The sequence below is a fragment of the Pogoniulus pusillus genome, chromosome 10 (genome assembly GCF_015220805.1).
Source record: "Pogoniulus pusillus isolate bPogPus1 chromosome 10, bPogPus1.pri, whole genome shotgun sequence".
NCBI lineage: Eukaryota > Metazoa > Chordata > Aves > Piciformes > Lybiidae > Pogoniulus > Pogoniulus pusillus.
In genome coordinates, this window is record NC_087273.1 from 4815438 (window position 1) to 4841178 (window position 25741).

Below are 25741 nucleotides of genomic sequence, written 5' to 3' on the forward strand. Positions count from 1 at the left end.
TTAAGCAGCTGAGAGCAGCAGGGTTTGGGTTGTAATTAAACTGCTGTCAGCTGGGTCGTGGGAACTGTCTGGGTGGATGATCTCAGTTGAAAGAAAGTGGAAGCTAACACCCTGTCTTAATTCAGAGAGAAGCAGAGCAGGGCTTCATTCCAGCAGCCTAACTGCCTCCTGAGGCTAGCAGTGGAGCTCCTGTGGCTCTGGCACAGAAGCTTGAGAAGCTGTGGCAACATTTGCTGGTTAAGGCCTGGCAAGGCAAGCAGGCAGCACAACCCTCATGAGCTTCACAGGTGTTTCAGAGTCAGCTCAGGGGCAAGTCTGGGGGAAAGCAATGATCAGCAGGGTACAGATTGCTGCTTTAGGCTTCCCTCCTGGTGTTTTCAGCTCCACACCCAGCTGGGCAATGAGCTGCTTTAGTAAGCTGCACTGCAACTCGAGAGGAAAATGCTGTTCTTGGGTACCCATCAGCCTTTAGCTTTACCAAAACCCTGTGCTAGTTTGAAGCTAGACAGAATGTTTTGGTGAGAAGAACTAGATCACAGGCTGTGAAAGGAAAGCACCACCTGGTAGTGTTCAGACCCACCCCTAGGGAGGGGTCAAGACCACCTAGGGTCAGGTTCAAGGTCACTCCCCCTGGAGGGTGAACCCTGTACACTAGGGAAGGGTGTTTTGCTCTGCTTTCCAAAGGTAAATTGGTACAGAACCACCACAGCCCTACCCACACCATACACCTCCTCTAGCCATAGTCACCAAGCAAACTACATCACAGAATCACAGATTGGGAGGGGTTAGAGGTTATCTGGAGATAATCCAGATAGTCCAACCTCCCTGCCAAGCCAGGGTCACCTGCAGAAGGTCAAATAGAAACACACAGAATCATAGAATCAATCAGGTTGGAAGAGACCTCCAAGCTCATCCAGTCCAACCTATCCAGTCCAGCCCTATCCAGTCCACCAAACCATGGCACTAAATGCCTCATGCAGGCTTTTCTTCAACACATCCAGAAGGGTTTTGAATGTCTCCAGAGATTCAGACTCCACAACCTCTCTGGGAATCCTGCTCCAGGGTAGATTCAGACTGGAGATTAGAAAGAAAATCTTGAGAGTGAGGATGGTGAGACTCTGGAAGAGTCTGCCCTGGGAAGTTGTGGCTGCCTCCTCCCTGGAGGTGTTGAAGGCCAAGCTGGATGAGGCCTTGAGCAGCTGAATCTAGCTGAGAGGTGTCCCTGCTCATGGCAGGGGTTGGAGTAGGTATCTCTGAGGTCTCTTCCATCCTAAGCCATTCTAGGGTTCTGTGTTTATTTGCACTAGCTGCTGCAGCATTTTCTCCTATCTTACCTGCACCTCAGTACTTTATCTTTCAAAAAGCATTATTTGAGGAACTGCTGCAGACAGGGAAGAGAAACAAACGTGGCTGCTCACCTCAGACCAGCCAAGCTGTGACAAAAGCAAACCTTTGGTTTGAATTGATTTCCCTTTCACTGAGTAAATGTAACGGAGTGAAGCATAAATGCCTGGGGTTGGATCACAGTGACAGGCTGAGGGAGCTGGAGTACTTCAGCCTGGAGAAGAGAAGGCTCCAGGCAGAGCTCAGAGAAGCCTGCCAGTACCTGAAGGAGCTACAAAAATGCTGCAGAGGGACTGTTCCCAAAGGCCTGCAGGGACAAGACCAGAGGCAATGGTTTGAAATGAGAGCAGAGCAGATTGAGGTTGGATGTGAGGAACAAGTTGTGCACCAGGAGGGTGCTGGAACCCTGTAACAGGCTGCCCAGGGAGATGGTTGAGGCTCCATCCCTGAAGATATCCAAGGTGAGGCTGGACAGGGCTGTGGGCAACCTGATCTAGTGGAGGATGTCCCTGCTGAGTGCAGAGGGGTTGAACTGGATGAGCTTTGGAGGTTCTTTCCAACCCAAACCATTCTGTGATTCCTTGACCTTTAGAGACCACTTCCAACCCAACCCATCCTAGCATTCTGTGACACCTTTTCATTTGCTTCTGCTTGTGAACGACCTGAGGACATTTGAGACCTTTCACTTCCAAGAGCTCTTCACTGCAGCAAAGCACATTCTTGTGTTGCAGCCTGCCAGAGCACAGCACAGGCTGCAGCTCTAAGAGCTGCCACTGCTGCCTAGCCAAGAAAGCCTTTCAGCAGCTGCTTGTCTTTGTGATTCAGGAGAAGCAAGCACTCAGAGAATGCTACAAAGGCTTTAAGTTACTTGGCTCCTATTTCTCTGCACTAAGCTGGCTGAGGCCAGCAGAGGAGAGAAAGGGCTGCCTAGCTGCCACATGCCTGCCCTCCTGCCCTCTCCCCTTTCTTTTTAAAATTAGAGATCATAATCTCCACAGTAGTGGAGGTCAAACTCCAGCCCAGCTATGCTGCTGGAAGTGTGGATTAGCAGCTACTGGAATGCAGACAGATAAAACAAGGGAACAAAGAGGGAATGGGCAGGCAAAGTGACCAAAATAGCACTGCCACGTTGTGCTGGAGGCCAGCCAACAAGGGAGCTCTGCTCCAAAGAGTGAGGGAACCAGCACAGAGGGCTTCCAGGGACTGCATTTGCCATTTCCTAGTTTCTATCTAAACAGAAGAACTTTCTGTCTTCTATCGTGCACCCACACTGAGTTACAAGTTGATTAGCATCAGTGATTCCTGGTTCCACTAAACAAGAAGTGGAACACAGACTGCTACAGCCTCATGCTCCCTGCTGCCTTTCCCCTCCCACCGTCAGATCACTTCATCTGCACTTCCACTTGAGCAAATTGACTCAGGTCACATTAAGCAAAAGGTAAAAATCCTGTTCTTGAAATAACTCCAAGTTCTTCCTGGGAAACAAAACCAGCTAAAACCCATTAATGGTCACTGTATGCATTAGTTAGAATCATAGAATCAAGCAGGTTGGAAGAGACCTCTAAACTCATCCAGCCCAACCTAGCACCCAGCCCTGGCCAATCAACCAGACCATGGCACTAAGTGCCCCAGCCAGGCTTGGCTTCAACACCTCCAGGCACAGCCACTCCACCACCTCCCTGGGCAGCCCATTCCAATGCCAATCACTCTCTCTGACAATAACTTCCTCCTAACATCCAGCCTAGACCTCCCCTGCCACAACTTCACACTGTGTCCCCTTCTTCTGTTGCTGGGTGCCTGGCAGCAGAGCCCAGCCCCACCTGGCTACAGCCTCCCTTCAGGGAGATGCAGACAGCAATGAGCTCTGCCCTGAGCCTCCTCTGCTGCAGGCTGCACACCCCCAGCTCCCTCAGCCTCTCCTCACAGGGCTGTGCTCCAGGCCCCTCACCAGCTTTGTTGCCCTTCTCTCAACACCTTCCAGCACCTCAACATCTCTCTGCAATGGAGGAGCCCAGAACTGGACACAGCACTCAAGGGGTGGCCTGAGCAGTGCTGAGCACAGGGGCACAAGAACCTCCCTTGTCCTGCTGCCCACACTCTTCCTGAGCCAGCCCAGGATGCCATTGGCTCTGCTGCCCACCTGGGCACACTGCTGCCTCAGCTTCAGCTCCTCTCTCCCAGCACCCCCAGGACCCTCTCTGCCTGCCTGCTCTCAGCCACTCTGGCCCCAGCCTGTAGTGCTGCTTGGGGTTGTTGTGGCCAAAGTGCAGAACCCTGCACTTGGCCTTGTTCAATCTCATCCCATTGGCCTCTGCCCACCCATCCAGCCTGGCCAGGTCCCTCTGCAGGGCTCTCCTACCCTCCAACAGCTCCACACCTGCTCCTAGCTTGGTTTCATGTGCAAACTTACTGATGCTGGACTCAATCCCCTGGTCCAGATCATCAATAAAGATATTGAACAGGACTGGACCCAGCACTGACCCTTGGGGAACACCACTAGTGACAGCTGCCAACTGGCTGTGGCACTATTCACCACCACTCTCTGATTGATACCTTCCAAGTCCTTCTCCTCCAGACTGCAGTCAAGTCACTCATTGCCCAGCCTGGATTTGTGCCTGGGACTGCCCCAAATTGCTCTTCATGGTACAAACCCTCCAAATGTATTAGCACACCCAGGCAGCACTCAGCAGAACTGAAGCTCAGTGTCTCTCTGCACAAAACCACTCACAGATGGCTGTTAGAACCCAGCACAGCATCCCAGGCCTTACCAACGTCCTCAGTGTCCTGGTTGCTCTGCCTGGATCTCATTTGCAGTTGGAATTCATGCTGGGAAGAGCAGAGATGCAAAAGGTACTGGCAAGTCTTGCTGTTGTCAGTCTGAAATGTATGCTTGATGCCACCTGATCCGGTCTGCAAAGTGATTTTCTTCTTCTGCAGAATGGAGGCAGAAAGGGAAAATGAAGACAATGATCTCTGTGAACCCACAAGGATTTTCCTATCTGCTCGTGCACAGCTGCAGCATTCCAGCTCTCCTCAAGCAAAATGCACTAAGGGAAGTGATTTCTCTTCAAATAAAGGTTGGAGGTTAAGTGGAGCTGTACCAAGCAGCACTTTCAAGCTGGCTCTGGGCTACCTAGGATGGGGCTTTATCATCAGTTAGTCTCTGTCACTGCTAGTGCTGACTAATGACAACCAGCACCAATACATTCTGTAGGATGAGCTTTGAGCCTGCCATGGGCAGAGACACCTCCCACCAGCCCAGCTTGCTCAAGGCCCCATCCAGCCTGGCTTGCAACACTTGCAGGCTTGAAGCCTCCACAACTTCTCTGGGCAACCTGTGTTAGTGTCTCACCAACCTCATGAGCAAGAATTGCTTCTTCATGTCTCATCTTAATCCAACTTCTCCCAGCTCAAAGCCATTGCCCCTTGTCCTGGAACTCTCAGCCCCTGTCTCAAGTCCCTCCCCAGCTCTCCTGGAGCCCCTTCAAGTACTGGAAGGCTGCTCTAAGTTCTCCCTGGAGCCTTCTCTTCTCAGCCAGTCCTCACAGGTGCTGCAGCTCTCTGATCATCCTCGTGGCCCTTCTCCAAAGCCACGTTTGACAAACACAGCTCTGAAGTCTCTCTGAGACTGCAACCTCAGTAGCATAGATTGCGAACCAAGGAGCAAAACCACTAACTCCTTAAAGCAGCAAACCAGCAGCTCAGCCACGTCAAGCGCAGGCAGATTATGCTGTGAAACAGCAGCTTGCCTTGCCAAAAGACCCTTCACAAACCCAGTGTCTGCAGACAGACAGAGACACAGAGCAGGAGGAAAAGAGAGCAACTTACACTGAAGGAGATTTTCTTTGTCTCCCTCCAGGGGAAGCGCAGGACAGGGGTGCGAGCACCGTAGTGAACCTCAAAGATCATCACTCCTTTGGAGCACACTCCCAGCAAGATTCCTGTCTGAGACTTCTTCTCAGGCAGCACGTGGTGGAGGTGAACCCCATACTCCGTGAGCCTCTGGCACAGCTGCAGAGATGAATGCAGTGAAAGCCCTGAGAAGATGAAGTTAAGGCTCCTCCAATGCCTTTTGCAGCTCAGATCTGCACAAGAGGTTAACAGCTGCTGCTGCTGAGGCCTCTCCCACAGCTTCCAGCTGCTAACAGAGACTCAGCAGCTGCTCCAGAGGGCTGTCTGCTGGCAGTGTCTCTTGACCTGCCAAACACCACAGCAAATGAACTTAGCACTTAGTGAAATGCAACAAGGAAAGTGTGGATCAAGAACATCTGCAAATCAAACCTGCACGAAGCAGCTGGTGGCAACAAACTGTGCCCAGCTGCTCTAGGGTACTGAGGCACTGCTGAACCAGAGTGAGATCAACCCTGCAGCTCTGGCATCAGGTTCATAGACAGGGTTGGAAGGGACCACAAAGCTCATCCAGCTCCAACCCCCTGCCACGGGCAGGGACACCTCCCACCAGCCCAGCTTGCTCAAGGCCTCATCCAACCTGGCCTTGAACACCTCCAGGCAGGGGACATCCACAACCTCCCTGGGGAACCTGTTCCAATATCTCCTCACCCTCAAGAACTTCCTCCTCACCTCCATGCTCAATCTCCCCTCTCCCAGCTCAAAACCACTGCCCTTTGGTCACACAGAATCACAGAATTTCCCAGATGGGAAAAGACCTTCAAGATCATCAAGTCCAATCATTAGCTTCACACTGACAAGTCCTTGACTAAAGCAAATCCCTTAGCACAACATCTGATCACTAGGAATTGCTATGGTTGGAAAGGACCACCAGGATCAGCCAGTCCAACCTTCATCCCATCAGACAATAGCCTCAAGCACTACATCCACTCTCCTTTTAAACACCTCCAGGGATGGCAACTCCACCACCTCCCTGGGCAGCCTGTTCCAGTGCCTGGCACTCCAATCCTCTGCCAAAAGTCCCTCCCGGCTTTCTTGTAGACCCCCTTCAAGTCGTGTAAGATCTTTTCACCTCTCTTCCTTTCAGTGCTGCTCAGAACCTGAGCTGTTTTCCCTTGTGTCCTCCATGCCCCCATATTCCCAGCTCACAGCTGCAAGAGCCAAAGTGCTTCTCACTTACCTTCAGGAACTCTAACTCCGCCTCTTTCTCAGACACCCCCACATAATTGCTGTGCAGTTTTGGCAGCTCCTCCCTGAGGTAGGAGGGATCCAGCTTCTTCAGCAGCCTAGCTGGGACATAGTGTTCTACTATGAAATAGAACAAGCCATGCACCTACAAGACAAAGCATTTCAGTGACGGCATCTCCATACACTGCTCCAGGAGCACGAATGAAGCACAACCTTCACACGCTACAGCAGAGGGAGTGCAGGGAATCCCAGCCCTGAGTCAGGGCTTGATTTCACACATGGTTTAGAATCACAGAATTGTCAGGGTTGGAAGAGACCTCAAGGATTATCTAGCTCCAATCCCCTGCCATGGGCTGGGATACCTCACACTAGATCAGGTTGCCCAGAGCCACATCAAGCCTGCCCTTAAAAACATCCAGGGGTGAAGCTTCCATCACCTCTCTGGGCAAGCTGTGCCAGGGTCTCACCAAACCTCATAGTGAAGTACTTCTTCCTAATGTCTAATCTGAATCTCCCTTCCTCTGGCTTGGATCCATTCCCCTCAGGCCTGCCACTACCTGACACCCTAAAGAGTCTCTCCCCAGCTTTCTTGTAGCCCCCTTCACATACTGGAAGGCCAAAACAAAGTCTCCTCAGAGCTTTCTCCTCCCCAGACTGAACAACCCCCAACTCTCTCAGTCTGTCCCCATAGCAGAGGAGCTGCTGCCCTCGGAGCATCCTCGTGGCCCTATCTCTGGACACACTGCAGCACCTCCAGATCTTCCCTGTCCCAGGGGCTCCAGAACTGGACACAGTGCTCCAGCTGAGGTCACACCAGAGTGAAGCAGAGAGGCAGAATCCCTTCCCTCACCCTGCTGCCCACACTTCTCTCGCTGCAGCCCAGTCTCTGCTTGGCTCTCTGGGCTGCAGGTGCACACTGCTGCCTCATGGTGAGCTCATCCACCAGCACCCCCAAGTCCCTTTTCTCAGGGCTGCTCTCAAACCAAACACTGCCCAACCTATATCAGTGCTTGGGACTGCCCACTCAAGCTTGACTCTGCTCCCACTGAAGTGGAAGAGCTCAACACCCAGATCTTGAGCTACATTCTGCAACAGCCCTGGTGTAGACTGAAAGAAAATGCCCCTCAGCAAAACTTGCCAGCTGAGCTTCCAGCCCAGGGCAGAGCTGTGCAGCATGTATGGCAGCTCCCTTCTTTAATTAAGCAGCAAGAACACAATGTCTGGTCTCCAAGGTGAAGTGAATCAGGTACCTCTGCCTGATAATCTCCATACTCAGCTTGGAGAGCCAGGGATGCTAGCAACAAGGCTGTTTCATCATCACAGTGCATCCTGTTTTCCAGGATGTCCTTCCTCAGCTGGAGGTAATACTGGTGACAGGTCAGAGTGTGCCTACGAGAGGAAAACAAAACACAAACCAACAAAAACCCCACACAAACCCACCCCAACTTTTGGGACTCTTCCCATTCCAGCAGATTTCCACTTATTCCATTCACAGCCAGTTTCTAGCCACAAGTTTAGGGCTTAAGGGGTTAAAAGAATTGGTTTTCATACACTCACTGTATAAGGCTGAGGTCATCCACGAAGAATTTGATGCGAAAAAACAGAGTGAAATTGACAGGGGCTTTGTTCTTCTTCTTTGGCTCCTCCTTCCAGCCTTTTGGAGCTACTTTGCTCAGCTTTATGTCAGGGTCCACGAAGAAAAACTCCCTGTCTGCCAGGAATGGTAAAGGGAAGCACATGGGTAAAAACCTCCAAACACCAAGGAGCAGGTTTGGAACAGTAAGGGTTGCCCTGAGGAACAGGGGCTTGTGAGCACAGCAGCTACTAAAAGGAACAGTGAGAGAGGGCAGAAGAAAGACTTTATAGAGACCCTGAAGGTCCCAGTGAAGAGAACAAAAAGAAAGAGGAAGGAGAAGGTTACCTTCCGTGGCAGCTACAAAATAGAATGCTTTCAAATCTCCAGGCTCTTAGCCCAGAGGAAATCCAAAATCATAGACTGGTACCATCACAGAATGGGTTGGGTGGGAAGGCACATTCAAGGTCATCTTGTCCAACCCTCCTGTGGTGAGCAGAGACACCTCCCACCAGCCCAGCTTGCTCAAGGCCTCATCCAGTCTGGCCTTCAACATCTCCAGGCAGAGGGCAGCCACAACCTCCTTGGGCAACCTGTGCCTGTCTCTCCCCACCCTCATTCTCAACAATTTCTTCATCTCCACTCTCAGCCTCCCTTCTCCCAGCTCAAAGCTATTGCCTCTCATCCTGGCACTCCCACCCCTTGTCAAAAGTCCTCCCTAGTGCTCCTGGAGCCCCTTCAGGTAGTGCAAAGCTGCTCTAAGTTCTTCCTGGAGCCTTCTCAATCTGCCTACTACTTCTGACCCACATATATCCATGCAAAGTGTTTCCAAAGCTGTTGCCAAGAGCAGCAGCAGTATCATGTGCCATGGTTGGAGTGAACTCCTGGGCTGCTGAGGCCTTCTGTGTCACCCCAACAACCTGAGCATGGCAGCCTGTGAAATATGCCAACAGGAACCCTGGTTCTGAACACAGAGTTCTGCCACAGGGATCTTTTACCTCATGGGTAAAAAAAAAAGCATCCCATTTCTGCTCTGTCCTACTAGCAAAACCCCCCAGCTCTGGAGCAAAGCCTAACTCCCCCTCCACAGAAGGCCCTGCTGTGCACCCCAGCAGAGCTGCCCTCACAGGAGGCTGCAGCATTGCACATTAACTGAATCCAAAGCCCTTTCATGTCCCCTGAGGGGCAAGGCAAGAAACAGCAGGGAAGAAAACTCACAGGCTCACAGGATGTTAGGGGGTGGAAGGGACCCAAGGAGACCATCCAGTCCAATCTAACACAGATCACACAGGAACACATCCAGACAGGCCTTGAAAGTTTCCAGGGAAGGAGACTCGACAGCCTCTCTGGGGAGCCTGTGCCAGTGCTCTGGGACCCTTAGTCAAGAAGTTCCCCCTTGCGTTGAGGTGGAACCTCCTGTGCTGCAACTCACACCCACTGCTCCTTGTCCTACCCCAGGGAGCAAAGCCTGTCCCCTCCTTCCTGGCCAGCCCTCAGGCAGACAAAGGCAAAGGCTGCCCAAGCTGAGCTGCCACAACTCAGGCAAAGACAGAATTCCACTTTGCAAAGCTGTTCTTCACCCAGGCTCTCATTCTGCCTCAGTCCAAGGAAATGTTTTGTAGTCTCTGCTTATTTTTTCTCAACAACACACACAGCTAATTCTTATTCTGTACATCCAACTGTTATTCTTACCTCTTAAAGTGGCCAGCCCAAACAAGTGATGCTCCACCAGTCCAATATGGGCAACCACCATGTCAAAGACATCTTTACAGATGGTTTTGGTATCACAGATCAGCTCCAGGTTCTGCCCGTTCAGGATCATCACATTCACCTTGTGCCTGCTGTCATCATTCTTCTCTTTCTTAGTCTGCAGTCAGGGAAAGAAAACATCCCAACGTTCACAGGGGTTAGCAAAGTGCCCCTATGGTCATGAAGGGACCCTCGGGTGCATTCAGAAGAGTGTGGGCAGCAGATCCAGGGATGTGCTCCTTCCCCTTTGCTCTGCTCTGCCCTGCTGAGGCCCCACCTGGAATATTGCATCCAGTTCTGGGCTCCCCAGTTCAAGAGGGACAGGGATCTGCTGGAGAGAGTCCAAGGGAGGGCTGCAAGGATGCTGAAGGGACTGCAGCACTGCCTGGTGAGGAGAGGCTGAGAGCCCTGGGGCTGCTTAGTCTGCAGAGGAGAAGGCTGAGAGGGGATCTGAGCAATGTCTGTAACTATCTAAGGGCTGGGGGTCAGGAAGGGGGGGACAGGCTCTGCTCACTGCTCCCTGGGACAGGACAAGGAGCAATGGATGGAAGCTGCAGCACAGGAGGTTCCACCTCAACACAAGAGGGAACTTCTTGACAGTAAGGGTCACAGAGCCCTGGCACAGGCTCCTCAGAGAGGTTGTGGAGTCTCCTTCTCTGGAGCCTTCCCAGTCCTGTCTGGATGTGTTCCCATGTGACCTGCGCTGGATTCTCTGGTCCTGCTCTGGCAGGGAGGGTTGGACCTGAAGAACTCCAGAGATCCCTTCCAACCCTGTGATTTCTGGGTTTAACAGAGTGCCCCTGAGTGCTGAACAGCCTCCTTCTTACCAAGATGAACTTGGGCATGTCCAAGGAGACGAAGGGCTCAATGGTCATCTTCACGAACTCGGGGCCAAAGAAATTCTGCAACGACAAGAGCATGAATGGGGACTGAGCTGCTCACACCCAGCTCCTGCACTGCAAATGCCAAGGAGGTGCCAAAACCCTGCAGACAATTCCCCCCTCCCCATCTGGCAATGCTGACGTTGCCAGTGCCCGTGCCCGCTGACAAGCCGTAGCGCTGGTGGCATCTCTGCTCTGCTCTCCTTGCTTTGCTGGGCAGAAAGCCACCACTCCAATATTATTGGTGGGGTGTGAGCTGCTTGCTGGGAGCTTCTGGGCTTATTTGTCAAGGTGGAATTGCCAGCAGTGCAGAAAACCCTGCCTGAGCAAACCAGCCATGGCACTGAGGCTTTCCACGCTGCTGGCACTTCCACCTTGGCACACCTGTGCCTGTGACACGCTGAACCCTCAACTGCTGCAGCCTACTTCTCTCTGCTGTGTGCAAGCAGAGATCCAGGCCAGTTTCTGTCTGCCTGCAGACAAACAAATGCCCTAATAATTCACCCTGTCGAATTTAGGAGCTTCTCTGTCCAAACTGTTGAAGGAAGCCCTCTGGACAATACCCACTCCAGTATCACATTAAAAAAAGTGGGAAGGGAAAACCTTCAATGGCTGCAGCCTGCTGTGTCCTGTATGTAAAACACCTGCAAATGAAGCTCTCAAGGGCCAGTGAGAGCCAGCCTGGTGAGTTAAAGCCTGCAGAACTGACTGGTCAGAGGGCTATGGGCTGGAGACTGGGTAAGAATCTCAGATTCATAGAATCAAGCAAGTTGGAAGAGAGCTCCAAGCTCAGCCAGGCCAACCTAGCACCCAGCCCTGGCCAAGCAACCAGAATATGGCACTAAGTGCCCCAGCCAGGCTTGGCTTCAACACCTCCAGGCACAGCCACTCCACCACCAACCTGGGCAGCCCATTCCAATGCCAATCACTCTCTCTGACAACAACTTCCTCCTCACATCCAGCCTAGACCTCCTCTGGCACAGCTTGAGACTGTGTCTCCTTCTTCTGTTGCTGTTTGCCTGGCAGAAGAGCTCAACCCCTCCTGGCTACAGCCACCCTTCAGGGAGTTGCAGACAGCAATGAGCTCTGTCCTGAGCCTCCTCTTCTGCAGGCTGCACACCCCCAGCTCCCTCAGCCTCTCCTCACAGGGCTCTGCTCCAGGCCCCTCACCAGCCTTGCTGCCCTTCTCTCAACACCTTCCAGCATCTCAACATCTCTCTGCAATGGAGGAGCCCAGAACTGGACACAGCACTCAAGGGGTGGCCTGAGCAGTGCTGAGCACAGGGGCAGAAGAACCTCTCCTGTCCTGCTGGCCACACTGCTCCTGAGCCAGGCCAGGATGCCACTGGCTCTCTTGGCTCTTGGGCACACTGCTGACCCTCAGCCTGAGTTTCACTTCAGTCCTGTTTCAAATCTTCCTATCCTCTAAAAAAACCCTAATAAAGAATTCCAATTCACTGCAAGAAGCAGAGGAGGGCACAGAGCCATTATTCCTTCCAAACATCACCCACTCTACACCATTTTCTCTTTAATCTCAGCTCTCCTCCACATACCAAGACAGCTGAGTAAGGACCAAGGAGTCAGATGGTGACCACTGCTGTCTGATGCTGCTTTAGGCTGCACAGCCACTAATGCCACACAGCCTCAAATGTTTGCCCTAGCAGGGCAACACCAAACCCCAGTGCTCCAGCTGCTGCTGACTGTTTCTTTCCCGATGTCACACATCAGAGCTCCAGCCAAGCCACTGCCCTGTCTGAAGGAAAGGAAGAGTTCACCTGGAATCAGGGCATTACCCTCAGTTTCCTCTGTGTCATGGCTGTTTCCAGGGCTATTTCTCTCAGTGGATCTCTGGTGATGTCAAGCATTGAGGACCTAATTGCATCTCCTGTGTAGAGGTTAGGTCGGGACTGCCTGAGAGCCACTCTAGCTTGCAGCTGCATCATTTCTTCTTCCTGACGCTTCAGCATCGCTTCTTGACTGGTCAGACTGCCCTCAAAGGCTGCTTTCTGTGGCCTGCAGGGTGGGCAGAGGGCATGGAAGGCATTAGTAGGCATGAAGACATTCTGCTGTTCAAAGAACTCATCTGAGTGAAGGCCCAGAAGACACAGGGCAGCTATCAAACACTGGATGAAACCTAACCTCGGCTCAGCAGCCAGGGAGGTTTGTGCTCTGCAGCAAGCCACCAAGACAGACAACTGCAGAGATGCCAAGTTCCTGCAGCTCCTCTCCTTTGGTCAGAGGAAAAGAGGCTCAGCTGCAGTCCAAGGAGGACCTGGCACTACAAATCAATCCTGCAGGAAGAAAACATGGATACCTTGGAAATGCCTGACACTACCAACCCAGGGAGTCAATCCTGCAGGAAGTAAACCATGGTTACCTCAGAAAGAGGTAAGCAAACAAACTCCTCCCCAGTGTACTTACCAAGAAGTGAGCAGGTATTGGGTCAGAGAAGGAAGGTGGAAGAAGGGAAGCAGGCAGGCATTCTCTAGTGCTTAGTGCAGTGGAAGGCTCAGGAACAGACTGAGAGAGATGGATTTTGGGAAGGTAGGAAGGCTATGGAAATGGAATCTAGTGGAAAGAAAAGGCAAGAGAAGGAAGAGATCCGAGTCAGCTGCTGCTGCTCCTAGAGAGAGAAAGGAAGAAACAGTAAAGGAAGACAAAGAAAACAACAACAAAGGACAAAACTAAGGAATCCAAGAAGCAAAGAGGAAACACAGACACAAGCATCCATTGGCAGAAGGGAAGCATTCCAGGAAGACTACAGGATAATGACAGAGCAGGTGTAGGTTTGAGCGTCCCTAGGGCAGCACTGACCAGTGTGGGGCTTCTGTGAGCTTAGAAGCAGCCCAAGTGCCCCAGAGCACAGCAGCTGTGCAGGCTGTGGGCTCTGAACAGCCTGGCTCTTCATTTCAAATATTGGTGCCACATTCCCCAGTGCCTCTGTTTGATTTACAGCTTGGTTTTGAAAGGCTAAATCTGTACCTAGTGGAGCAAACTCAGGCCGTGCAACAGGAGCAGTAAATCTAGCAAGGACTGAAATCCAGATGGGGTCTCTGAGCAAGCTCCCAAGAGCTGGGAGAAAGTCAAGTCATGAATTAAGTTGCATGTAGCTCCCCAAACCCTGAACTCAACACACCAGCCAAAATAATGCAAACTCTGAGAAGCTGCCCCTTGGAACTACTTGGTACTAAGAGCTTTCCTTGAAGAGCTTCTGCTTCTGAAGACAGAAAACCCAAGGGCTGCTGCAACACAGCACAGCATGCAAAACTCTGGATAAGGACTATTTTCCTCCTTCGTAGCTTCACAGAATGGGTTGGGTTGGAAGTGACCTCCAATATCATCCAGTTCCAGCCCCCTGCCACAGGCAGGGACACCTCCCACCAGCCCAGCTTGCTCAAGGTCCCATCCAACCTGGCCTTCAACACCTCCAGGGAGGGAGCAGCCACAACCTCCCTGTGCAACCTACACCAGTGTCTCCCCACTCACATAAGCAAGAATTTCTTCCTCATCTCCACTCTCAATCTCCTCTCTTCCAGCTCAAAGGCAAGCAGCAACAGAAGAAGGGGACACAGTCTCAAGTTGTGCCAGGGGAGGTCTAGGCTGGATGTTAGGAGGAAGTTGTTGTCAGAGAGAGTGATTGGCATTGGAATGGGCTGCCCAGGGAGGTGGTGGAGTTGCTGTGCCTGGAGGTGTTGAAGCCAAGCCTGGCTGGGGCACTTAGTGCCATGGTCTGGTTGATTGACCAGGGCTGGGTGCTAGGTTGGCCTGGCTGAGCTTGGAGCTCTCTTCCAACCTGCTTTATGATTCAAAGCCATTGTCCCTCATCCTGTCACTCCCAGCTCTTGCCAAAAGCCCCTCCACAGCTCTCCTGGAACCCCTTCAGGTACTGGAAGGTTGCTCTAAGGTATTCCTGGAGTCTTCTCTTCTCCAGGCTGAACAATCCCAACTCTCCAGGCTTGTAGACATCACTTTCACAAATAACCCTCAAACTAAAACTGAAATGCACAGCACGAGAAGTTCCAAAGGAGCAGAAGCTGTAGTGCAGTGGCTGCCTAACCACTGCTGTGCTATTCAATGAAAGAAATTAACCAAGCACAAGAACCTAACCCAAGAGCTTGTTAGAGCAACAATCCAGGGGGTAGCTTTTGGCTCACTGCAAAGAAATAACCACATGCTCACCTCCTTACCTGCATTAAAAGCAGACATGACTCTGCCTTAGCATCAAGCACTGCTAAAACTTTCTTTTTAAAGAAGAATGAGAAGAAAATTGGTCAGCACTTCCCAGCAGAACACAGGCCCTGACCTTCTGATAGATACAACAACCAGACAGAGTGCTTCATACAGTCACAGACTGTAGAGGTTGGAAGGGACCTCTGGAGATCATTCAGTCCAACCCTCCTGCCAGAGCAGAGTCACCCAGGAACACATCCAGGGGGGTCTTGAATGTCTCTAGAGAAAGATTCCACAACCTCTCTGGGCAGCCTGCTGCAGGCCTCCAGCACCCTCACATCAAACAAGTTTCTCCTCATCTTTTCCTCATCAAATTTCTCCTGATCTAGGGTAGGGTGTCCCTGCCCACGGCAGTAGGTTGGAACTGGATGATCCTTGCAGTCCCTTCCAACTCTGACTGATTCTATGATTCATGTTGAAGTGAAACTTCCTGTGTTACAGTTTGTGTCCACTGCTCCTTGTCCTGTCACAGAACACCACTGAGCAGAGCCTGGCCCCTGCTTCTTGCCCCCAACACTTCAGATATTGATAGACATTCACCAGATCTTCTCTCAGGCTGCTGTTCTCCAGGGTAAACAGCTCCAGGGCTCTCAGCACTTGGCTTAATGCCTGGACCTGATGACCTCAGAGGCCTTTTCCAGCCTAAATGATTCTGTGATTCTATGAAGTGAGTGTGGAGTCCTCAGTGCAACACTTCCCTCTACACCACACTCTGTGAAGAGGCTTCTCCTTCAGGCTGCCATATGCAATCCCAAACTGCTCCCTTCTCAAGGACAAGATGGTTTTAAACCTCAGTCAAAAGCTGAGATGGGAGTGCAAAGACTAAGAACACTTCCTAGGACAAAACCAAGCAGTCCAAGCCACCAGAATTGTTTCCACAGGGTTTACCTTGCCCGCTGGGAATTAGCCTGACTTGAGGTGGAGATGTCATCAGCACCTGGCAAAGCACCACTGCCATCATCTCTCTTGAAGCCTTCATTTCCTCTCCCTGGCAAAGCAAAAGGCAAATGAGTACCTGGTGGGCAGCAAAGCACACAGGGGAAGCCTGTCTACAGGCCAAGGACTTATGGCTTGGATGAGAAACAGAGTGGGCAGCAGGGACAGGGAGGTGCTCATCCCTCTGTGCTCAGCACTGATGAGGCCACACTTCAAGTGCTGTGTTCCATTCTGAGGCACTCACTACACGAGGACACTGAGAGGCTGGAGAGCATCTAGAGAAGGGCAATGAGGCTGGAGAAGGGTCTGGAGCACCTGGGCTACAAGGAGGGACTGAGGGAGTTGGGGGTGTACAGTGTGGAGGGGAAGAGGCTGAGGGCAGAGCTCACTGCTCTCTACAGCTCCCTGCAGGGAGGTTGAAGCGACGAGGGGGCAGCCTCTGCTCCTTGGTGGCAAGCCACAGGACCAGAGGAAACGGTTTCAAGCTGCACCAAGGGAGGGTCAGGCTGGATGCTAGGAAATATTTCATCATTGTGAAGGTTCTCAAACATTGGAACAGGCTGCCCAGGGCAGTACTGGAGTTCCCATCCCTGGAAGAGTTCAAAAACCAAGTAGATGTGACACTTTGGTTCATAGGTAGAAGGAGGTTGGACTTGATGATCTTGGAGGTCTTTCCAGCCTTAGTGATTCTGTGATGCATTTTTTGGGGTTGGTTGTTGTGGTTTTTTGGGTAGGACTTTTCTTGGTTGGTTGATTTGTTTCTCTGTGGTTTGGGTGGGTTTTTTTTTTGGGGGGGGTGGGTCTTACCTTGCCTGAAATCTGGTTCTGAAGAGATACCAGAGAGAGTTTCACTGGAGGTGCTGTAGACGTCGCTGTGGTAGGACTTGTATCTTCTCAGAGGTTCTGGAAGGGTAAAGCAGGCTATCAGAAATGCTGGTCAGAATGCTGATATCAGAAATGCAACAGCTCTGCTGCAGTAATCCAAGACAGATGAACATTTGCCACCTTTTGAAAGCTTTTCCAAACCTCTTTCAAACCCCCACCCGTGGCTCTGGCATCGGAGCAAACGCATTGGTGCTGCGCAGTTCCCTCTGCCCACACAGCCTCAGGGCTTTTGTGGCCTTCCAGGCTCCTCTTGGCTTGCCCAGCACAGCCACCTCCTCTGACCTTCCCTCTCATTATGGTTTCCAAGTTGAAAATAACATTCAAAAAACCCAAGATAAAAACTAAATCCATCCTGCACCCAAAACTGGGGACAGTGTTTGTAGCGGCCCACTTGGGAGTGGAGAGCAACCAGCAGGACCCAGCTCCTGGCTCCTTCCCAATGAGCAAAGAACTAAAGGAAAATATCCACAAAGTGGAAAATCAGAATTCACAGATTCCTAGAACGGGTTGGACCTTAAAGACCATTCAGATCCAGTCCCCTGCCATGGGCAGGGACACCTCCCACCAGCTCAGCTTGATCAAGGCTTCATTTAACCTGCCCTTCAACACCTCTAGGCAGGGGACATCCACAGCCTCCCTGGGCAACCTGTGCCAGTGACTCCCCACCCTCACTTTCAACAATTCCTTCCTCATCTCCACTCTCAATCTCCCCTCTCCCAGCTCAAAGCCATTGTCCCTCATCCTGGCACTCCCAGCCCTTGTCAGAAGTCCCTCCCCAGCTCTCCTGGAGCCCCTTCAGGTACTGTGAGACTGCTCTAAACTGCCCCTGCAGCCTTCTCTTCCCTCCAGGCTGAACAATCCCAGCTCTCCCAGCCTGTCCCCACAGGGAGATTGTGCAGCCCTCTGATTGTCTTTGTGGTCTCCTCCTCCAGCAGCTCCAGGTCCTTCTTGTGCTGGGGGCACCAGAACTCGAGGGGCAGTGCTGCAGGTGTGGTCTGAGCAGAGGAGCAGAATCCCCTCCCTTGTCCTTCATTCAGCTCTCTGACATGCACCAAACATCACTGCCAATCAATTAAAAAGCCCCAACAGGATATTTAATTAAGCAGAACAGCTAAGTGCATGTGATGAGAAATCAATAGAGCAGCCACAGTTCCTACCTCAGTGGATCCTCTCCAGAACCTGCTGTGGCCAAGGTCTCCACACAACAGAGATGTACCTGACATCTGCAACCCTCTCCCAAAGCTTTCCTCAGCACAAGCCAATGAGCAGAAAAACAACCCAAAATGTCCCTGCCTTTTGGGGTTACCAATGCTGCACTTTCAAAGAGTTAGAATCCTTGAATGGTCTGGTTAGGAAGCTCCAAAGCTCATCCAGTCCAACCCCCCTGAACTCAGCAGGGACATCCTTCAGTAGAGCAGGTGCCCTGTTGAACCTCACTTTGAGTGTCTCAACCACCTCCCTGGGCAACCTATGGCAGTGTTCCAGCACCCTCCTGGTGCAGAACTTGTTCCTCACATCCACTCTCAATCTGCTCTGCTCCCATTTCAAACAATTGTCTCTCATCCTGTCCCTGCAGGCTTTTGGGACAGTCCCCCTGCAGCTTTCTTGTAGCCCCTTCAGGTACTGGCAGGCTGCTCTGAGGTGCCCCTGCAGCCTTCTCTTCTCCAGGTTGAACACTCCCAGCTCCCTTAGCCTGTCCTCATAGCAGAGCTGCTCCAGCCTTTAGATAATCTTTGTGGCCTCCTTTGGACTCACTCTAGCAGCTCTGTGTCCTTCTTCTGCTGGGGAAAGCAGAACTGGAGGCAGGATTGGAGGTGAGGCCTCAGCAGAGCAGAGTAAAAGGATAAAGCCTCAGAAGATCTCAGCTCTGCACATGAGTGCCCTTTCTTGCCGAGTGCAAGAAGCAGAGAGCAGCAAGTGGGCAGGAACAAGATGCAGAGGCCTGAACCATCTGAGGTTTCAGCTGGAAAAATCAAAGGTAAAAAGGAAGAGGGATAAACACAGGCTGAGGCTGTGGAATTCACATGGTTCCTAACTGCAAAAACATGTAACAAAGGCTTGAGAACGCTCCCAAACCACCCCCATTCCCCCACCCCGATCCAGCATTCCAGAGCTTCAGCCAGCTCAGTGTTTTGGTATCCTCCCCTCCCCTTTTCCTCCCTTGGTGCTGCTCAACCGCAGCCAGCTACAGTCCCCCCCTTCCTAACTGCTGTTGTGCTCCTGTGTTCCACCAGCACGCAGGCAAGCCTCACACCCTGCTCCCTCCTGCAGCTCACTGAGGCTGAGGGCAGACCTCACTGCTCCTTACAGCTCCCTGAAAGGAGGTTGCAGTGAGGTGGGTTAAGAAAATAAATCCATCTACTGAGTGCTGGGTTCAGTTTTGGGTCCTCCTCCAAGTAGGATATTGAGAGGCTGGAGAGGTCCAGAGAAGGGTAATAAAGCTGGGGAAGGGTCTGGAGAAGAGGGCTGGGGAGGAGCAGCTGAGGGAGCTGGGGGTGTGCAGTGTGGAGAAGAGGAGGCTGAGGGCAGAGCTCATTGCTCTCTGTAGCTCCCCGAGACGAGGCTGCAGTCAGGTGGGGGTTGGGCTCTGCTCCCTAGTTCAGGTGATAGGAGGAGAGGAAATGGCCTGAAATTGTGCCAGGGGAGAGTTAGTTTGGAGATGAGGAAAAACGTCTTTGGTGCAGTGGTCAGAGATTGGCACAGGCTGCCCAGGGAGGTGGAGTCCCCATCCCTGGAGGTGTTCCAGAAAGGTGTGGCCATGGCACCTGGGGACATGGTTTAGTGGCCACGGTGGTGCTGGGTTGAAGGCTGGTCCCAGAGATCTTAGAGGGCTTATCCAACTAAAGGAATTCCTTCTGAGGCCAGGCTGAGGTAGGTAGGGCTCTTGAGCTTGGAGCAGAGGAGCCTGAGGGCTGCCTTCATTCCTGCTGATAAGGATGTGCAGGGCACCCCAGGACAGCACTGGCCTTGGCTGCCAGGGCACACTGCTGTCCCATGGAGACCTCACTACTCACCAGCACTCCCAGGTCCTTCTCTCTGGAGCTACTCTCCAGCAGGCCAACTCCTAACCCTGTCCTAGAGCCTGGTGATGTTCCATACAAGCAACCACCTCTGGTTTACAAGAGATAAAACAACCTCAGGCCTGAAGCTGGGCAGAGGAACCAAAAACAGCAAGCTGCTGAGTTCTTAGGAAGGCTTGGGAGGCTCCACCTGAGATGTTTTGCCTGTAGCTTACAGGGCAGTGTGGATGGTCTGCAGCTCCCTGCAAAGCCCTCCAGAGCAGCCCAGCTGCAGTTAAAGCTCTGTCACTCTTTCCACTACAAACTCCACTTCTCCTCACTTTCTAAACTGGATGGTAACCATCTGCTGTGAGGGAAAGCTTGGCAGGGCTGAGCCTGGCCATGAGGAGGCTCTTCCTTTTCCAAGAGGAGGCAGCTCCTCAAAGAGCTATGAATAACAGCAAAGCCTAACTCAAAACAAGTTAGAGCAGAAGCAGGCCATATGTCACTTCAGTTCCTTTGTAGCTTGGGGAGGAATGCTGGTTTTTTGGGGGCTAAGTTGAAGCCACAGTAGCCAAGGCCACTCCACGATTCCAAAGCTGACCACCACCACCCCCCAGCTGAGAGCAGAGGCTCTCTGCAATCACAGAATCATAGAATCAACCAGGTTGGAAGAGACCTCCCTGGGCAGCCCATTCCAATGCCAATCACTCTCCCTGCCAACAACTTCCTTCTCACATCCAGCCTAGACCTACCCCGGCACAACTTGAGACTGTGTCCCCTTGTTCTGTTGCTGGTTGCCTGGGCTACAATGTCCTTTCAGGTAGTTGTAGACAGTAATAAGATCACCCCTGAGCCTCCTCTTCTCCAGGCTGCACACCCCCAGCTCCCTCAGCCTCTCCTCATAGGGTTTGTGCTCCAAGACCCTCACCAGCTTTGTTGCCCTTCTCTGGACACTTTCCAGTACCTCAACATCTCTCTTGAATTGAGGAGCCCAGAACTGGACACAGCACTCAAGCTGTGGCCTGAGCAGTGCTGAGCACAGGGGCACAAGAACCTACCTTGTCCTGCTGCCCACACTGTTCCTGATACAGGCCAGGATGCTATTGGCTCTCTTGCCCACCTGGGCACACTGCTGGCTCATCTTCAGCTACTATCTATCAGTAACCCCAATTCCCTCTCTGCCTGGCTGCTCTCAGCCATTCTGTCCCCAACCTGTAGTGCTGCTTGGGGTTGTTGTGGCCAAAGTGCAGAACCCTGCACTTGGCCTTGTTAAATCTCATCCCATTGGCCTCTGCCCACCCACCCAGCCTGGCCAGGTCCCTCTGCAGGGCTCTCCTACCTGCACTGACCTAGGCCTGCACTCACCAGACTAAAAATGCTCACACCCATAGAATGGGTTGGCAGGGACCTTAAAGCTCATCCTGTGCCAACCCCCTGCCATGGGCAGGGACATCTCCCACTAGCCCAAGGCCTTATCCAACTTGGCTATGAACACCTCCAGGCAGGGGGCATCCACAACCTCCCTGGGCAACCTGTGCCAGTGTCTCCCCACCCTGGCTCTTGAGAATTCCTCACTGGCTCCAGCAAGCAGTGAGTGTGGATTCAGAAGGATGGGCACTGAGTCATCAGCTCTTGCCTCAGTCTTGCCCGCAGAGATTTGTCACTCAGCTGCTGTGACCTCAGGCCCCAGCTGCCAGTTTGCTTTGCACTTTCCCCCCCTCCCCCAGCAGTTTCACCCACCTGAGCTATCTCAGCTGGCACAGCACAGGCAGGTTGGGCTTTGCCAGGTCCTGATCTGTTTGAGTGAGAATGATCAACCCTTGCTCATCGATGGGTTTGGTCAAGCTTTTGGGTTTGCTGTTGTGCAACACAAAGCTGCACTCTCCAACAACAAGGCTGTTGAGCTTTCACAAGGCAGGGAGTGGCCTCCTCCTAAGCTCTGTCACCTGCCTATCTGCAGAGCTGACTCATGCTTAAGGTGGTCCCCTTCCATTTCAGACTCTTCAGCCAAAACCAACTAACCTTCCTGAACCTCATCAGGCATCTCAGTCAGCTTCTACTGAGATCAGTCATGGCATCTCCACAGCACTGCTTCCACTTCTGATCACTCCTTCAGCTGACAACAGAGGATGCTAACTTGGTAGCACAAACTCCAGCTCTCTTCTCTCTACAACTTGTCCCAAAGTCAGAGGAGCTTTACAAACTGCCTGTGGCACTTCAGTGACTCTTCCCTTCTGCAGCACATGGAACAGGAGGGAAAGAACTATGTCCCAGTGCTAACTGCAGTGCAGCCTGGAGACTCATAGAACCACAGAATGGTTTGACTTAAAGCCTTTGTAGCATTCTCTGAGTGCTTGCTTCTCCTGAATCACAAAGACAAGCAGCTGCTGAAAGGCTTTCTTGGCTAGGCAGCAGTGGCAGCTCTTAGAGCTGCAGCCTGTGCTGTGCTCTGGCAGGCTGCAACACAAGAATTTGCTTTGCTGCAGTGAAGAGCTCTTGGAAGTGAAAGGTCTCAAATGTCCTCAGGTCGTTCACAAGCAGAAGCAAATAAAAGGGTGTCACAGAATGCTAGGATGGGTTGGGTTGGAAGTGGTCTCTAAAGGTCAAGGAATCACAGAATGGTTTGGGTTGGAAAGAACCTCCAAAGCTCATCCAGTTCAACCCCCCTGCACTAGGCCAGGTTGCCCACAGCCCCTGTCCAGCCTCACCCTGAAGATCTCCAGGGATGGGGTCACAACCACCTCCCTGTGCAACCTGTTGCAGTGTTGCAGCACCCTGCTGGTGCACAACTTGCTCCTCACATCTGTATCTGCACTGCTGTAGTTTGAAGCCATTGCCTTTGTCCTGTTCCTGCAGGCTGTTTGGAACAGTCTCTCTCCATCCTCCTTGTAGCCCACTTCAGGTACTGGAAAGCTGCTATTAGTTCTCCTTGGAACTTTCTCTCATCCACACTGAACAACCCCAGCTCCCCTCATAAAAGAGGTGCTCCAAGAGATGAGCAGGCTGAGGGGAGACCTTCTCACCATGGACCAGCACATTAAGGGTGGCTGCCAGCAGCATGGAGACTCTCTCTAGACAAGAGCCCCATGGCACAGACAGGGGTGCTGGGGACAAGTTCCTGCTGGGGAGATTCCCTTTGGGCTCCAGAAGGAAATGTTTCCCCATGAACACATCCAGACACTGGAACCATCTCCCAAGGGAAGCAGAGGAGTCCCCTTCAGGGGACAGTTTGGCACTCATCTTGCCAGGCTGCTGGGCCAGCTCATTGCAGCTGCACCGTGACCTAGACAGGTGGGAGCAGAGGACTCTTGGGGTCCCTTCCAGCCTGGCATGCTGGGATTCTGTGACAAGCATCTCCTGAGATGGCCACAAGAAGCATGAAGAGGCAGTTTTAGCCATTCAGCCTTGATAAAAGGCTTCAGCATCGCTCCTTCACCTTGACAGCTCAGTGCAGCAGAAGAGGGAGAAGCTGGGGGGTCCCATACAGTCATTTCTGTCACTCATCAGATAGGCAGCCACAAACTCAAGCTCAGGGATGCTAAATGCACCTGAACTTACAATAGTGCCAGGCTGGATGAGGCCTTGAGCAAGCTGCTCTGGTGGGAGGTGGCAGGGGGGTTGGAACTGTATGATCTTTAAGGTCTCTTCCAATCCAACTCATTCCATAAATCTATGGCCCACCTTAGATGACCAAGTGTCACCTTCTGGCTCATCACAAGCAGGACCTGACTCTGATCATAGGATCCTAGCATGGTTTAGGTCGGAAGGGACCTCAAAGCTCATCCAGTTCCAACCTCCCTGTGCCATAGGCAGGAACATCTCCCACTAGAACAGGTCACTCAAAGCTTCATCCAACCTGGCCCTGAACACCTCCAGGGAGGGAGCATCCACAACCTCCCTGGGCAACCTGTGCCAGTGTCTCAGCACCCTTACTGGAAAGAACTTCTTCCTAACATCCACTTTGAATCTCCCCTCTGCCAGTTTAAACCCATTCCTCCTCGTCCTGTCATTACAAAACCTTGTCAATAGTCCCTCCCCAGCCCACTTCAGTCCTACAGGCCCCCTGTAGGCCCCCTTCAGATACTGGAAGGCTACTCCAAGGTCTTCTCAAAGCCTCCTCTTCTCTCAGTGTCTATCCACCTGTCCCAAATTTACAGGTCCTGAAAGCCAGGTGCTGCTTTCAAAGCAAACAGAAGATGCAGTTCCCCTTGTAGGGTTCTGCATGAAGGCCACTTTCTAAGCTTTCAAAGAAGAAAGACTTTCTCCCCCCTGTGTTGTGTTCTTATGATTAACTGATGGAACTTACTGCAAAGTGATCCTCCTGAGGTGAAGATTCATAGAAAGGTTTGGCTTGGAAGGGAGCTTAAAGATCATCAGGTGGGGTTGGTCTCTTCTCCCAGACAACCAGCAACAGAACAAGGGGACACAGTCTCAAGTTGTGCCAGGGGAAGTATAGGCTGGAAGTTCTTCACAGAGACAGTGATTGGCATTGGAATGGGCTGCCCAGGGAGGTAGTGGAGTCGCCATCCCTGGAGGTGTTCAAGAGAAGCCTGGCTGAGGCACTTAGTGCCATGGTCTGGTTGATTGGCCAGGGCTGGGTGCTAGGTTGGACTGGCTGAGCTTGGAGGTCTCTTCCAACCTGCCTGATTCTATGATTCTATGACTCTATGATCTACTTCCAGCCCCCTACCATGAGCAGGGACACCTCCCACTAGCAGAGCAGAGACAAGGTGCAGAATGCCCTCTCTTGCCCTGCTGGCCACACTCCTCTGGACGTAGCCCAGAAAGAAGTGAGGTCCTTGGCACTTTCTGGACCCGCTACGAGGGAACTGGGATTTACACTAAGGAGAACTCTTTGTTTAGTGCTTGGAATACCAAGGAAATCCAAGAGCTTGACTCACCTTCTACATTCATAGCTTCCCTCAGGGGCTGCAGCTTCTTCTGTCTCTCCCTGATCCTGTCGAAGGCACTGGCGATGGCAGCAGCCGTCGATGTCTCGGACAGGTGGCGCGCTTGGTCCAGGCTTTGCGACCCGAAGACATCCAGCTCCATGCTGCCACAGGAGTACCTGGCTTCCTTGCTCCTGGCAGCAGCAGCACTCCGTGCTGGAAACACCTCACGGTGATGGCTGTGCCCCTGACAGCCTCCAGCATGCTCCCTCTCAGCTGCCTGCTCAGTGATGCAAAGCAAATCCAAGGAGGAAGCCCCCACTTTCCGCTTGGGAGCGACACCTGCGTGGAAGTGACCCTTCCTTAGCAGCTCAATGGCTCTGCACCTTTGAGGGCAGGAAACATCTTCCTGCCCCAAGCTGGAATCTGCAGAAATGTCCTGGAAGAACTCTTCCTTGCCTTGTGTTTCTCTAACGAAGAGAGATCCCATGGACTTGCTGAGGCCTTTGTGAAGTGTGGGCTGCTGGGAGAAGGGAGCTCTGTGTCCATCGGCTGCTTTGGCCACCAGGGGTTTTCCTGCAAGGAGACATTCCCAGGTGTGACCCTGCCCTGAATTCACAAGCACTGAGATCAGGGGGCTGGAGCAGCTCTCCTACAAACAGGCTGAGAGAGCTGAGGCTGTGCAGCCTGGAGAAGAAGGCTCCAGGCAGACCTTAGAGCTGCATTTTGGTATATGCAGGGGATCTCCAGGCAGGCTGGGGAGGGCCTGCGGGGACAGGATGAGTGCAATGGTTTGGAACTGGAGCAGGGCAGAGTTAAGGTGGACATCAGGAGGAAGTTCTGCACAGTGAGGGTGGGGAGAGACTGGCACAGGCTGTGCAGGGATGTGGTTGAGACCTCATTCCTGGAGACATTCAAGATCAGATCGGATGTGACCCTGAGCAGCCTGCTCTAGAGTTGGAGGTATCCCTGCTGCCTACAAAATGACCTTGGTGTGTCCCTTCCAGCCCAGTGCAATCTGTGACTCTGAAAGCTGTTTGCTCCTTAGCTCTATTTTCAAAGAGTCTGGGCCACCCCCAAAAGTCCTGCTTAATGATGACCCCAAAATGAGCTGTTCCTTTCACCTCTCACACCCAAGGGCACCACCTACGATTT

General features: G+C 52.3%; 1 protein-coding gene across 6 annotated transcripts in view; it reads right to left on the reverse strand.

Moving 5' to 3' along the window:
* PTPN13 (protein tyrosine phosphatase non-receptor type 13) overlaps nt 1-25741 on the reverse strand; it is a 109514-nt gene that overhangs the window by 39219 nt on the left and 44554 nt on the right. For all 6 annotated transcript variants that reach the window (XM_064149577.1, XM_064149581.1, XM_064149579.1 and 3 more), the window contains exons 7-17: nt 24599-25162; nt 16618-16713; nt 15763-15862; nt 12438-12657; nt 10591-10665; nt 9707-9881; nt 7999-8152; nt 7692-7830; nt 6434-6586; nt 5173-5355; nt 4113-4275 (exon numbers count right to left, since the gene is read on the reverse strand). In XM_064149577.1, coding sequence (XP_064005647.1) covers nt 4113-4275; nt 5173-5355; nt 6434-6586; nt 7692-7830; nt 7999-8152; nt 9707-9881; nt 10591-10665; nt 12438-12657; nt 15763-15862; nt 16618-16713; nt 24599-25162 — 2022 coding nt within the window. The remainder of the gene's footprint in view (nt 1-4112; nt 4276-5172; nt 5356-6433; nt 6587-7691; nt 7831-7998; nt 8153-9706; nt 9882-10590; nt 10666-12437; nt 12658-15762; nt 15863-16617; nt 16714-24598; nt 25163-25741) is intronic.